Raw genomic sequence first — 13,517 nt, 5'->3', positions numbered from 1 at the left:
ACATTTAAAAGTATTTCAAAATACTTTAGAATGTCATATGTTTTTCTATAATATCTCTAAAATTAAAAATAAATTATTTATTTTATTAAATTTAAATAATCATTATTCATTACACACTATATGAGCTAACCTAAAATTTTTATTATCTTTATTTTTTTATTATTTTCTTCTCTTCCTATTTTTTTATTATTATATTTATAATAATAGAGAGTTTAGGAAAGAAAAATATTGAAAAAATATTATATTATATTATTTTATTTTATTTTATCGTATCTTTATTTTTTGTCTCTCCCTTGTATATACTTTTTATTATCTAATCTATTCCATTTATTTTGTCTCTCTCCGGCCCAAATTAAATGATATTTTAATATTTAGTGTTTGAATTTCATTTCATAAATTTAAAGAAATATTATTCATGAAATCTAAATTTATGAAATGGATAAGATAGATGATACAAAGGTTTTTTTTACGTAAAATATAAAATTTAAAATCAATTATGTATTTAGGAAAAGCTGATGTGGATATTTTATATCTCTTATTTGAGGTAGGGATCTATCTTATTTTCTAGAATCATAAGAAATTGTATATAACCTTCTAATGGTGAAGACTCTCACTTGGAGAAGATGAATTTTATTTTCTCTTAATCAAAATGTATTATAGAGCTCTAAATTAATGATAACACAGCTACACAAATATATACATGTTATCAAATCCCTTAAAATAGACATAATTAAAATAGAAATATATAGAGAGAGATAAACATATAAATATATATTTTAAGAAAATCTTAAGAGATATTTTTAGGAGGTAATCAACTAACTAATTAACAGTTATAAAAAAAGCAAAAATATTATTCAAGTTCTATGCATATCTAAATTAGACTTTAAATAAGACTTAAAAGTCTGATCTAGAGTCTAGACCTTGAATAGAAAATAGAATATATAAGAAAAAAAAAAGGAAAATGCCTCTCATAAAAACAAACTTAAATAAGATTATATCATTTCTTTGATAGAAATAGCCACATAATTATTATAATATGTAAAAATAATAATTTAACTTTATAAAAAAAAATATATATAGAGCACTTATATATATATATTATAAATTTAGTCAGAATTGTTGAAATATTATCCAATAGCTTTAACATAGTAAAATTCTCACCATAAAATTTTTATAGCACGATTACTAATTAATTGCTATAACATTATAATAGTCAATTAATCATTGTTATAATTGTTTTATAGTCAATTTGATCATTTGGAATGATTTTGATCCAATTTAATTAATTTAGATTAAAAAATTAATATAAAAGTATTCCATGTAAGTTTTCTTGAGTAAGATAAATTTATTTTTTTACAGTAGCTATTTCATACGTGGCAAAAGACACTTCACTCATCCCATTACCATATAAACTTGTCCCTAGGCCAACACAATAATAGTTATTTCATAGCTACTCCAAAATGTTGAAATAAATATACATTTAATATGAAAAGTATGATAAAATGTCCTTTTAACTTTTGGGGGGACAAAAATAAAAAGGCACTTGACAAATCATCACATGAGCGCTCCTTTTTCAATTAAAATTAGAAGGGTGTCCAATTTAAATTAAACTATCTAAAATAACGTTGAACGGAATTTTAAGATAGATGCTGTAACAACTAGTTGCTAGCTTTTACACTTTATAGTTGTTAGTATTTATACTTTATAGCAGCTACTTGCTAATTTTTACATAATCTATCGTAATTGAATAATATTCATTTGAAATATAATAGATGTTATGGAGTCTCCTTAGTTTGTTGTAATCATTGAAATTGAAGTTAAAATGTGATTTTAATTAGATTATCTCTCTAAAAGAAGCAAAATCGAAATGAGATAATGACATTATCTTAGATCTGTTACAACGTTAGCTGTTAGTTGCTAGTTTTTATATAGTTGATCGTGATCAGATAATATTTATTTGAAATGTAGTGGGTATCATAGACTCACCTTAGTTTATTTTACTCATTGAAATATTATTTTAACTAAATTATCGTTGTTCAATAAATCAAATCAACATAAGATATTGATATTATTGTAGGAACTAGCAATCCATTACTAAACCTTGTAATAACTATCTATTAACTTTTACAAAATTATGACCAATAATATTCATTTGAAACGTAGTATATGTCATGGAGTCATGTTAGTTTACGTACTAAAATATTATTTTAATTAAATTATTATTTTCTAATAAACAAATCAACATAGCAACTACTTGCTATATACTGTAGCAACTTGTAATAAGATACTACAAATCTACAATGTAGCCATCATAGCAACTCCTATGTCAAATGATGGGCGTCATGTTTTATTTTTGTTTATTTAGTTACATGCATTTTTAGCACTCTTTACTTGTGTTTTTTTTCATTGTACATATATTTTAAGACTATCAATCTAATACACAGTGGTATTTTATATGCAAGAAATTAATAATTCAGTTGCATCATCTCTTCTTGTTAAATACTTTTCACCTTCTGACAAAAACCAGAAACTTTAAAAAAATAGCAATCAAATTTTTGTTTCATTTAGATAGAAGCATTCCCCTTTTTGGAGTTTTGTGTTGGGAGACTTTACGATGAAATCACAAGATTCCATCTTTTTGACTCTAATCCAAGCTTTTTAATTATGACAATTAGAAAATATTTGATTCGAGATTATATATAATTTTAATCATATAATTATTTAATTAAGATTATGAGAAATAAAATATAATTATGTTGAACTTAGATAATGCTGTAATTTAATTTGACGTTTATTATATTACCCCTTTGTTCAATTTCATATTTAATTAATTTTTAAATTAAATTAATAATAATATTAATAATTAATAAGTTGATAATATATATAATAAATAAATATAATTGATTTATAATTTTTAAAATTTAAAATAAATTTATATATGTTTTAAAATATAATTAAAAAAAATATAAATATGTGATTAAAATTTTTAATTATTCTTCACCCACGTGATACGCCACCTCCTCTGCGAATCGTCGGTGTCATCTCTACTATCGCTGCACATGGATCAGGACATTGTCCTTCATGATTTGGTTGTAGGGCATTGTTTGGAGGAGAATCGTGTGTCTTGCGATGTTGCTCCCTCACCCGACGATCGCTGGCACCGCCTTGTTCGCAAGCCACCGACGCTGCCTCCTCCTAGAACCGCCGATGCCATCTCCACTATCGCTACTCGTCGACAAGGTCACAAGGACGATGTCTTCTATAGTTTGGTCATAGGACTCTATTTGGAGGAGAATTGTGCGTCCTAGGTCGTTGTTGCTCCATCTCCGCGATGGCCAACCTTGACCGTTGTTGCTCTGCAATCATCATCTGCTTATCGTTGTCGTCATTGCTTTGCAGTCGGTGCTTGCTCGTCGTCACCATCGTTGCTCTGCAATCACCACCTGCTCGCCATCGCCACTTGTTCATTGTCGCCGCCATTGCTCCACAGTCACCACTTGCTCGTCGTCGTTGCTCCATAGTCGCCGTCACCGTTATGGCTCCACAGTCGCCACCTGCTTGCCATCACAACTTGCTCGCAGTCGTCGCCCGGTTGTCATCGCCGTCTGCTCGCCTCGAAGGATAATTTTGAAAAAATATTATTAACTCCGGAATCATTATTTGGTTTATATTTTCTACGTTGTTTTCTATTTTCTCAATATTTTCTACGTTGTTTTCTATTTTCATTTTATGAGAAAATAGAAAATACATTTATTTGTATTTTTCATATTCATTTTTTTTAAAAAGAACATTTTCTAAGAAAATAGAAAAAGTGAAAAAATCATTTTCAAAAAAAATATGAAAAATACAGTTGTATGAAAATGAAAATACAAATAAACTAAGTGTGTGTTTGGTTTGCATGTTTTTTTTTTTTTGAAAAACATGTATTTTTTAAAAATGATGTTTGATTTACATTTTCCATGTCTATTTTCTAAAAAATAGATAGTATTTTCTAAAAAAAATACAAAAAAATATTTTTTATTTTCTAGAAAATGAGCGTTTTCGAGAAAATGAAAAATGAAACATGCGTAAACTAACGTACCCTAAGATTAATGTTACATTATAAGAATCGCTGAATATTTAAACCAAATAAAATATTATTAATAACCTACTAAAATTATCAACAATAACCCCAAGCCAAAGCGCCTATTTTATTTAACATAACTCATTAATTCAATTGGACACAGAATATACTAATTATTTTCTTACGATTTATCAATAAAACAAACAATTTATTGTTTTCCTTTTTTTTAAAAAAAAAAAAGGAAAGAGGGAAGGGATATTTTAGAAGATTAGTTTGTGATTTAGTAATTTAAATATTTTTTAAAAAAACTTAGATACATAGTCTGAACAATTACTATTAATTTAAACCAATTGTTGCCATTATTTAAGCTTTAGCTATATAAAACTACCAAATTATGAGGTGATTTGTTTATAATTATATTTGAATATTTTTTCCTATATATATATATATATATATATATATATATATATATATATATATATATATATATATATATATATATATACCCTAAGAGTAAACACAGTATTTAAAATTTTATTTTATTTTAATTATCATAAAAAATTTAAATGGCTATAATTTTCTTTATTTATTCTCTAGATATTCAATTATTCTTAATAAAAAAATTTATTTAGCATTTAAACCAGCGGATTTATCTTTAATTTAGCGCAACAATAAACATGACGCTTTTTTATTATCAAATTTTAAAAATTTTAAATAGATCTCATTTTATTTTTATTTTAATAATATTATTATAGCAGCTTTTGTTTAAAATTATTAAAGAAATACATATTTTGATAAATTTTAATTAAGGTAATAATTTTGACAAATATATTATAATAAAGATAAAAAAAATAGATAGAGACCTTATTTTGATATTTTTCATCTAGGGTGGCTGTTGTGATAACAAAACTAATGAGAACCTTTTAATTTATCTTCCTAAAATGGATTTTTAATTAAATCCATGCTCAAATAATACCAAAAACACGGTATTTTGCCTATTATCTTCCTAAATTTTAGTTTACTTTTATAATTACTGGTAATTACTTGATCACACTTTTGGCATCCCATTTATTACGGTAATATTCGGTAAGGAAGCTTGTCGTCAAATCATTTTCAATGGATGGGGACGCGTTTGCGGTCTTCTCCTTCTTTTCCTCCTCCGATTTCCAGAGCATTTCACTCTGTCTACGGTTACCTTTCCAAATCCCACACCCCGGCGGGGATCGAGGGTTTGGATCGGTGGCATAATGATGAAGGTAGGAGATCGGGTGGTTTTCATATAAGAACGCTTTGCATGCGAGTAGTTCATTCTTGACCTTTACAGCGAATGTTCGAACGGGTAGTGGCGGTGGGCAGTGCACGAACTGGGAAGAGGCAAATCGTGGATACTCCACTGTGGATGAGGGAGATTTAGTCCCGCAGTTTAAATGTGAGTTCTTTTTGGGTTCCTCACCACTTTTTCCCGTTTCTTTATCATTGGGCGTGTTGGCTAAAAGGTTTTGACCTTTTCCGCATTGCAATGATTCGAGGAAGATTTGTCTGATGCGACATTTGTTTGACATGGTGGGGATTTTACTTCGTTTGGTTTCTGGATCCTGCTGATTGCTTCGGATCTTTGGTCTTTAGATTTTAAATTATCTGTATTTTGATCTAAAAGCCAGGGTTTTTAATTCAACAACGGGATTTGGCGATAGGTCGTTCCTTTCGTTTCAATCTGTCTTTTGCACTTTGGATGGCAAACGATCCTTATCCCAATCTCAGAAGATTATCTTGAGTACTATCGTATACACTTCAAACTTTTCTAGCAATGAACCTCTTTCATTTATTAAGATGTTTTTTCTTGGAAGCGCTGGACTTTCTGAAAGTTTCATGGTTGTGCTTTGTTCTTCCAAACTATGCTTGTGCTAAATACTTCTAGTGCACGAAGAAGGTAGTAGTAGAACTGCGTGAAGTGCCTTTTTTTCGTATTGACAGTAGTCCATTCCTGCCACTTTCACCTAAAGGCATCGAACTAATGGAATAAAAAAGAATATATGGGTTTGAAAAAGGTAATCTGCAAGGAGGAAACATTTCATCATAAATGCCGATTGATTTCTAAGTCAATCATCATAGACATAGGCCTCTCACACATTGTAAAACATTTATCATCGATATTTTGCTACAAATCTCTTACAGTCTTTTATTATCTTGCATATAGTTCATTTACAGTCTAGATTCACAACTGGGATGGCAGTTTGAGAGACACTCGATAAATTTGAACAGTATGGTGCTCAGCCCTTAGATTGTCTCTATATACTCACGAGAATATGATTCTTCTTGGTAAATTGCATATGTCGTGATGGTTTCTGTCACTTTTGCTTTGATTTTATTAAAATTTTAAATTGTTACACACACGCTCATTTGATATGTTGGTATTAGAACAAAATCAATTAATTCTTTTGGCATGGTTGTTTGTAAGCAAGTGACACATTGCTATTGTTATCTACTTTAATTTGTTTTTTAGTGTCTGTCTTTTGCATTTATGCTGAATAATGTACTGACAGAACAAGTGGATCCAACATAGTTACTTTGTGTGGCGGCATCTGCTGAAATTCAACGACAATTAAGTTGATTTCTGAGCATTGTTTTGCTTTTGGAGGCCAGTGTTTGTTCCCACCAATTTTAGCACCATCATTTCTATCAGCACAAACCAAACAATGGTGAAGTCAATCATAGCTGAAGCTGAAAACAAGGATATTGAGTTAGACAATCATTTTTCCTCTATCACACACACAGAGAGCTTAAAGTGTGTTCACAAGGTGGGATTCCCACCTCAGAGGAAATTTGTCAAAGAATTCAAAGATGCATTGAAAGAGACATTCTTCGCAGACGATCCACTACGCCCTTACAAGGATCAGCCTAGATCCAGGAAGCTGGTTTTGGGTCTTCAGTTCTTGTTTCCGATCCTTGACTGGGGAAGAAACTACAACATTTCTAAGTTTAAGGGTGACGTAATTGCTGGTCTGACAATTGCTAGTCTTTGTATCCCTCAGGTATGCATGTCTAGAGATATGAATATGTTGATTCTCTTTTTTATACAATTTCTGAAACCATATCACTGTTGAACTAGGACATTGGATACGCTAAACTTGCTAATCTTGACCCAAAATATGGGCTCTGTAAGTTAGACTTCTTTAGATCACACGAAGTAAACTTAATGTCCTTTGTGATTTAAATTTAAAACTAACCACTTTTCTCCCTGACAGACTCTAGTTTTGTTCCACCACTAATTTATGCGGTAATGGGTAGCTCATTGGATATTGCTATTGGACCAGTAGCAGTTATCTCTCTCTTGCTTGGAACTCTTCTACAAAATGAAATAGATCCTACAACTAACAAGGAGGAATACCGTCAGCTTGCATTCACAGCAACCTTTTTTGCTGGTGTCGTTCAAGCAGCATTGGGTTTGCTTAGGTGAATTTTCTCCCTCTCTCTCTCTCTCTCTCTGTGCATGATCCTAGTTCAAAAAGTGATGCCAGTTCTATTGTTTGATAATACAGGCTAGGCTTTCTTATCGAATTTCTCTCACATGCTGCAATTGTTGGATTTATGGGTGGTGCTGCAATTACTATCGCTCTTCAGCAACTAAAGGGATTTCTTGGAATTAAAAATTTCACCAAGAATACAGATATTGTTTCCGTGATGAAGTCGGTTTGGGGTTCTGTTCACCATGGGGTAATTCTACTAACTATCCCTGTCTTTTACTTATTGCGAGTTGATTGTTTCGCTAAATCTCACTGAAGTTTGACAATTTTGCAGTGGAACTGGCAGACAATATTGATTGGAGCATCCTTTTTGGCATTTCTAATGTTCGCTAAGTACATTGTGCGCCATCAATCCTCATTTCAAGAAGAATGCAAACGGGAGAATTTTTATGATTAATTTTACATCTTTTAGTAATTGCAATTAATTTTACAGGGGAAGAAAAGGAAAAAGCTTTTTTGGGTACCTGCAATGGCACCACTGGTATCGGTTATCGTCTCCACTTTTTTCGTATACATAACCAGGGCTGATAAGCACGGCGTACAGATTGTAAGTTCTTACCTCTGCTATAGCTGTGCAAGTGACGATAATTATATTCAGTTAGTATACTGAACTGGGGTTCATTTGCAAATTCTATGCAGGTGAAAAAGATAGACAGAGGAATCAATCCATCCTCTGTCACCCAGATTCATTTCAGCGGCCCTTACGCTGCAAAAGGATTCAAAATCGGAGTGGTAGCTGGAATGATAGCTTTAACGGTACCAAACCTCTAACCGTGACACTAAAATCGCAAAATTAATATTTCCAATTCAATTGAAGTTAGAAGACACACTGTACATCCACAGGAAGCAATTGCAATTGGAAGAACATTTGCTGCCATGAAGGATTACCAGTTGGATGGAAACAAGGAAATGGTTGCACTTGGAACCATGAACATAATTGGCTCAATGACTTCCTGCTATGTGGCAACAGGTAATGAATTAGGCATTATCTGAAATTGTTCATTGATGGAGGAGAACTATCACCGCCATTAAGATATCGAAACATGTATTTCCTGCAGGTTCCTTTTCACGTTCAGCTGTCAATTTCATGTCTGGCTGTCAGACAACTGTGTCCAATATTGTTATGTCACTGGTAGTGATGCTTACCTTGCTATTGATCACACCTCTCTTCAAGTACACCCCAAACGCGATACTTTCTTCTATTATTATCTCGGCAGTGATTGGTCTCATTGATTATGAAGCAGCATTACGCATTTGGAAAGTTGATAAGTTTGATTTTATTGCGTGCATGGGAGCCTTCCTTGGAGTAGTTTTTGTATCTGTTGAAATTGGTCTCTTGATTGCTGTAAGAATCTATTTGATCTTCGTCTCTCCTTTTATTATTGCTGCCCCACTTTCATCTGCAATGAAATTGTTCCTCCATATAGGTCTGTATTTCACTTGCAAAGATCCTCCTGCAAGTAACAAGACCAAGAACTGCTTTACTTGGGAATCTTCCAAAAACAACACTATATAGAAACATTGAACAGTACCCAGAAGCAGCCAAGGTTCCCGGAGTTTTGATAGTAAGAATTGATTCAGCTGTTTACTTCACGAACTCTAACTATGTCAAGGAGAGGTAAAGACAAATTGACAATGCGTATTTTCAAATTTATGATTTCTTCTTGGTTCTGTATTTTCCAATGCAATCAATCTTACAAATTTTCAAAAGTTGTTTGAGTGATAGAATGTGCTATTCAGCATCTTAGTTTTATGTTTCATGAATGTGTTTGTAGGCAATCAAGATCACACTGTTTTTCATAGTACTGCTACTGTGTGCTAGTTTCCTTTTTTAGCATCACTTCTATTTATCATTTTATCAATGAACTATTAGTATAGTGCTCTCAAATTTCAGTGCAAATACTGGTTTTATAAACTCCTTTAGTCACATAACTAATGATTGCTATGGCTGGTTATATATTGCAGGATCCTAAGATGGTTAAGAGATGAAGAGGAGCAGCTAAATGCTAAAAGTCTACCTAAAATAACTATATTGATTGTCGACATGTCACGTCAGCGGCTAATTGCTTTTTCTTGTTTATCTTCCCTTGTTATCAAACAATTCTGATGTATATTGTACCTTATTTTGCAGCTGTGATAGATATCGACACGAGTGGCATCCACGCCTTTGAAGAACTCTACAAGACCCTCCAAAAGCAAGAAGTTCAGGTTAGTAGTTAGTAGTACTATCCCATTCTAGTAACAACCGAAGTCACTTGCCGACTACCAACCGAATTCTTTGATAAACTAGTCTTACAGTCTTCATATCTGTCCTCCAGCTTGTTCTTGCAAACCCTGGTCCAGTGGTGATTCAGAAGCTCCATTTGGCGAAGTTCACAGAGCTGATAAGCCAGGACAAGATATTCCTCTCTGTCGGCGAAGCCGTGATGTCATGTTCTTTGAACTCAAGGAGAGACGCATGAACTTGATGAAGTGCTGCAAGATTCATTCTTTGATGAATTGAAGTGGTCACTGCAAGAAGCTCATATTTTCCTCGAAAAAGAATCAGATGCTGCTTGTTTATGTATTTGCCTGATTTTGGGTCTTTCTATTGCGCATGAGTTGCTGGGTTTCTTTCTCCTCAGCTTGCTATCACACGAATAAGAATGCGAACTGTAGCATTAACGAATTTGTTTTCGAGTGATGCACCATGGACCTTCCGCCGGGGAAGAGCGTCAGATGCCCCGTGCTGAACCCATCAAATTAATGAAGTGTCGAGCAGGGAGTAGCCGAGTGGCCGCCTTATGAGTAAGCGAGCGATCTGTTGCATTACTCCGAGTGACTAGGCACCACGTGGCTAGATTTCTAAGCACCTCGTGCGTGCGGCTGGATTTCTGAACAGCTTCACAGCCAAGGGTGGCTTTGAATTTCTCAGGCACACGGCTAGCATATAGGTCATCGTACAGATGTCTTAGGCCACGAGGCCAGGCAGTCTTACAATTTGGTACTCATCGTCCATACGACCCAATAAAAGAGCATACATGATTTCAACCGTCCACACATTTTGGAAACATCATGAGAAAGATGACATAGGATTTTATTCATGAACACTTTATGAACATCCCTATTGGAAACATTCTTGGGTAGATAATACTGGACCATTTGGAAGGAAGGACATCATCTGTTTTGCTCCTATTGAGAATATCCTTGAAAAAGTCACACACAATTTTAACTGTGCGTTCATTTTGGGAACATTCTTGCACTGCTTATTCATTATAGAGCACACCCGATTGGGAATGTCTCTCCGCTGCTTCCTTCTTATTCTCCTCATGACCATAGTGGGATCGAGCAGTTGACTATTTTAGCTCAACAACTTGACTCCCCGACTTGTGCTCATGGATCAGTTTATATTTAGATTGCTCAGCACACTACGTTTTCAGAATCAGACTTTATTCGACTTTACACCTCAACTTGACTTTAGGGAGACATGTGATGTATTCGAGGAAAACCCATACATGTAGGAACATTCTGTCCGAGACTTGCTTGGACGTGCTCTTTCTATTCTGTGCTCGCAATAAAGGTGTAAGAGATTGAAATACATGTGAAAGAATTTGATTTGATTCAATGTGTCTTTTCATTTGAATTGTTGACACGTTGATTCACGAAAAGAGACCCATCTCTATAAATATTTAGATTTCTAGAGATTTCCATGTCTGTGGCAACTCAATATTTTACTATATATTGTGTTGAGAGGGTTGTTGTATCTTAGGAGTAATTTGTAGATAAAACTCATTAACAAATTGTAGATAGTGAGGGCAAATAAAACCTTAAAGGAAAGTATTTTCATATGTTGGATCCTGTGGTTGTTTTGGTGTGATCAATCAAGTTAAGTTAGGTCTTGTTTTGGTTTGATCCTTGTGTCTAAGTGTGCAGGAGCTTAGGAGCACAAGAAGTCGAGCGGAAGACACAGCTAACGAGAAGGATGACACGAAAAGGGAGCCTACCGGCTCAATGCATCTAAGGGACAAGGTGCCGCGGAAGAGTACATCGGTGGACGAGAAGAATGTACGCTACGTTTGAGGGACGAGAAGCTGAAGCGGAAGCCTGCTCGAGGAGAAGACCGGAAATTGAATTCGGATGAGCTCTATTTCGGTTGGCAGTAATCACCTAGGCGATCAGAGCAGCAGAAGAGCGTATAGAGACTATACTTGCCGCTAGAGGCGCCTTCAAAAGACATTAAAGACACCTTCGAGGCGCCCCCGCGCCTCTGCAACCTTCAGGCGGGAGGCGCCTTCCATGGGCATGGAAGGCACCCTTCATGAGTATGTAAGGCACCCTCCATGAGCATGGAAGGCGCCTTCGACCAGAAAGTTAGCCGCTCTTCGCTGGAGGTGCCCTCCAACCTCTTTGGAGGTGCCTTTAAGTCACGGATAAGATTTTCCAAGAGCTATAAAAGACCCCTGGACCTAGGAAATTAATAACAACTTCTGTAATCATTTTCCTAGTTATTTATGAGCTTTCAGTGTGTGTAAAAGGCTTCTCCGCCTTCAGAGAAGGAGATTCTTAGTGAGTTTTTCAACCACTAACCAATTAGGTTGTAACCAAGTAAATAGTGGCCTTTTACTTATTTCTTTAAGTTGTTAATTCTATTTTTAATTGCGTTTCTAGTCTAAGTCCAAGGATCGGGAAGGAGTTTTATTTTTCTATTTTAGGCAATTCACCCCCTTTTGCCGGTCCCGCTGCGCCAACATCATATGCCTCAACCCAAGCATTTTGATAAACCATAAATTCATTCCACCTTCATAGATCTCTGTTTCTAGATTTTCTTCGTTTCCAAGTGCTTACTTAGATATTCCTCCAACAATCTTTAAGGTTTTATTCATGTAATGGAAACCGAAAAGAATATGTCATCTTTTCTTAATCCAAATGTTCAACTTGATTGATTCGATGACACCAATTTTACCCACCGGAAAGGAAAATTATTTTTCCTACTTTCTATTCTCAAGGGTGCATATGGTCTTAGTCCAAAGTTGGAGTTATTTCTAGAACCAATGGATAATGATTTTGATATAGTCAAGGTTGCACGAAAGAAGTGTGAAGAAGACATTGTGATATGCTATGGTCACATTCTCAATACTCTCTCTGATAGATTATATGATTTCTACAATTCAATTGAATCTCTAATAGAGATATGGAATCCACTTGAATATAAATATAAAGCCGAAAAAGAAGGTACAAACAAATTCTTTATTTGAAGTACATTGAATTTGTCATGATTGCTACCAAGTTTGTTGTTGATCAAATATATGAATTGCAACTCATTGTTATCAAGCTTTGTGAATTAAAAGTGAAAAATTTTGAATCATTACAAGTGGGTACAATTATTGCTAAATTACTCTAAAGTTGGAATGGTTATAGAAAGAAACTTTTACATAGTAGTGATAGTATAACCTTGAATGACTTGGAAAAATATTTGAGGATTGAAGAGGAGACTGTCTCGTAATCCCAAGGGTAATAGCAATGAATCCTCTAAAGTTAATGTTGTCGAAGCAAGCAAGTTTAAAAAGAACTTTAAGGTCAATAATTATAGAAAGTTCAAGATGTCCAGAAATGGCTAGAAAAAGTTTCTTGGTAAATGTTTCAATTGTGGCAAGAAAGGTCATCATAAAAATGACTGTAGGTATAAGAAAGAAATCAATATCAATAACACCAATATCATTGAAAAACAACATGAAGAAATCTATGCAATGATCTCAGAAATGGAAATTGACATGATAATCAAAACCAACATGATTGTAACAAAGTCCAATGATTGGTGGCTTAATTTTGGTGCTACCATTCATGTTTGCAACAACAAGCAATTACTTTCCTAATATTAAATTGAGAATTAAGAACAAATTAAACTATTCTTATGGGGAATTATAATGCAATGGTGGTTGCCAGAAAAGGAA

General features: G+C 33.7%; 1 protein-coding gene across 4 annotated transcripts; it reads left to right on the top strand.

Annotated features, from left to right (window-relative positions):
* Positions 1-5,167: 5,167 nt before the first annotated feature.
* Positions 5,168-10,255, top strand: LOC121983968 (sulfate transporter 1.2-like). 4 transcript variants are annotated; one of them, XM_042536706.1, is made up of 15 exons: positions 5,168-5,319; positions 5,388-5,492; positions 6,627-7,095; positions 7,173-7,221; positions 7,309-7,516; positions 7,603-7,777; positions 7,862-7,927; positions 8,021-8,134; positions 8,227-8,343; positions 8,431-8,557; positions 8,646-8,932; positions 9,015-9,205; positions 9,553-9,638; positions 9,719-9,795; positions 9,906-10,255. In XM_042536706.1, the coding sequence occupies exons 3-15, from the start codon at positions 6,760-6,762 to the stop codon at positions 10,047-10,049; spliced, it is 1,977 nt and encodes a 658-aa protein (XP_042392640.1). In that variant the 5' UTR covers positions 5,168-5,319; positions 5,388-5,492; positions 6,627-6,759; the 3' UTR covers positions 10,050-10,255. The 4 variants fall into 4 exon arrangements, with proteins under 4 accessions (XP_042392640.1, XP_042392623.1, XP_042392648.1 ...); XM_042536689.1 differs by having other exon boundaries at positions 6,607-7,095; XM_042536714.1 differs by lacking the exon at positions 5,168-5,319 and having other exon boundaries at positions 5,326-5,492.
* The last annotated feature ends 3,262 nt before the right edge of the window (positions 10,256-13,517 follow it).

Source organism: Zingiber officinale, chromosome 1B (genome assembly GCF_018446385.1).
Source record: "Zingiber officinale cultivar Zhangliang chromosome 1B, Zo_v1.1, whole genome shotgun sequence".
Taxonomy (NCBI): domain Eukaryota; kingdom Viridiplantae; phylum Streptophyta; class Magnoliopsida; order Zingiberales; family Zingiberaceae; genus Zingiber; species Zingiber officinale.
The sequence above is the reverse complement of the archived record's forward strand: the minus strand, read 5'-3'. Positions and strand labels throughout refer to the sequence as shown.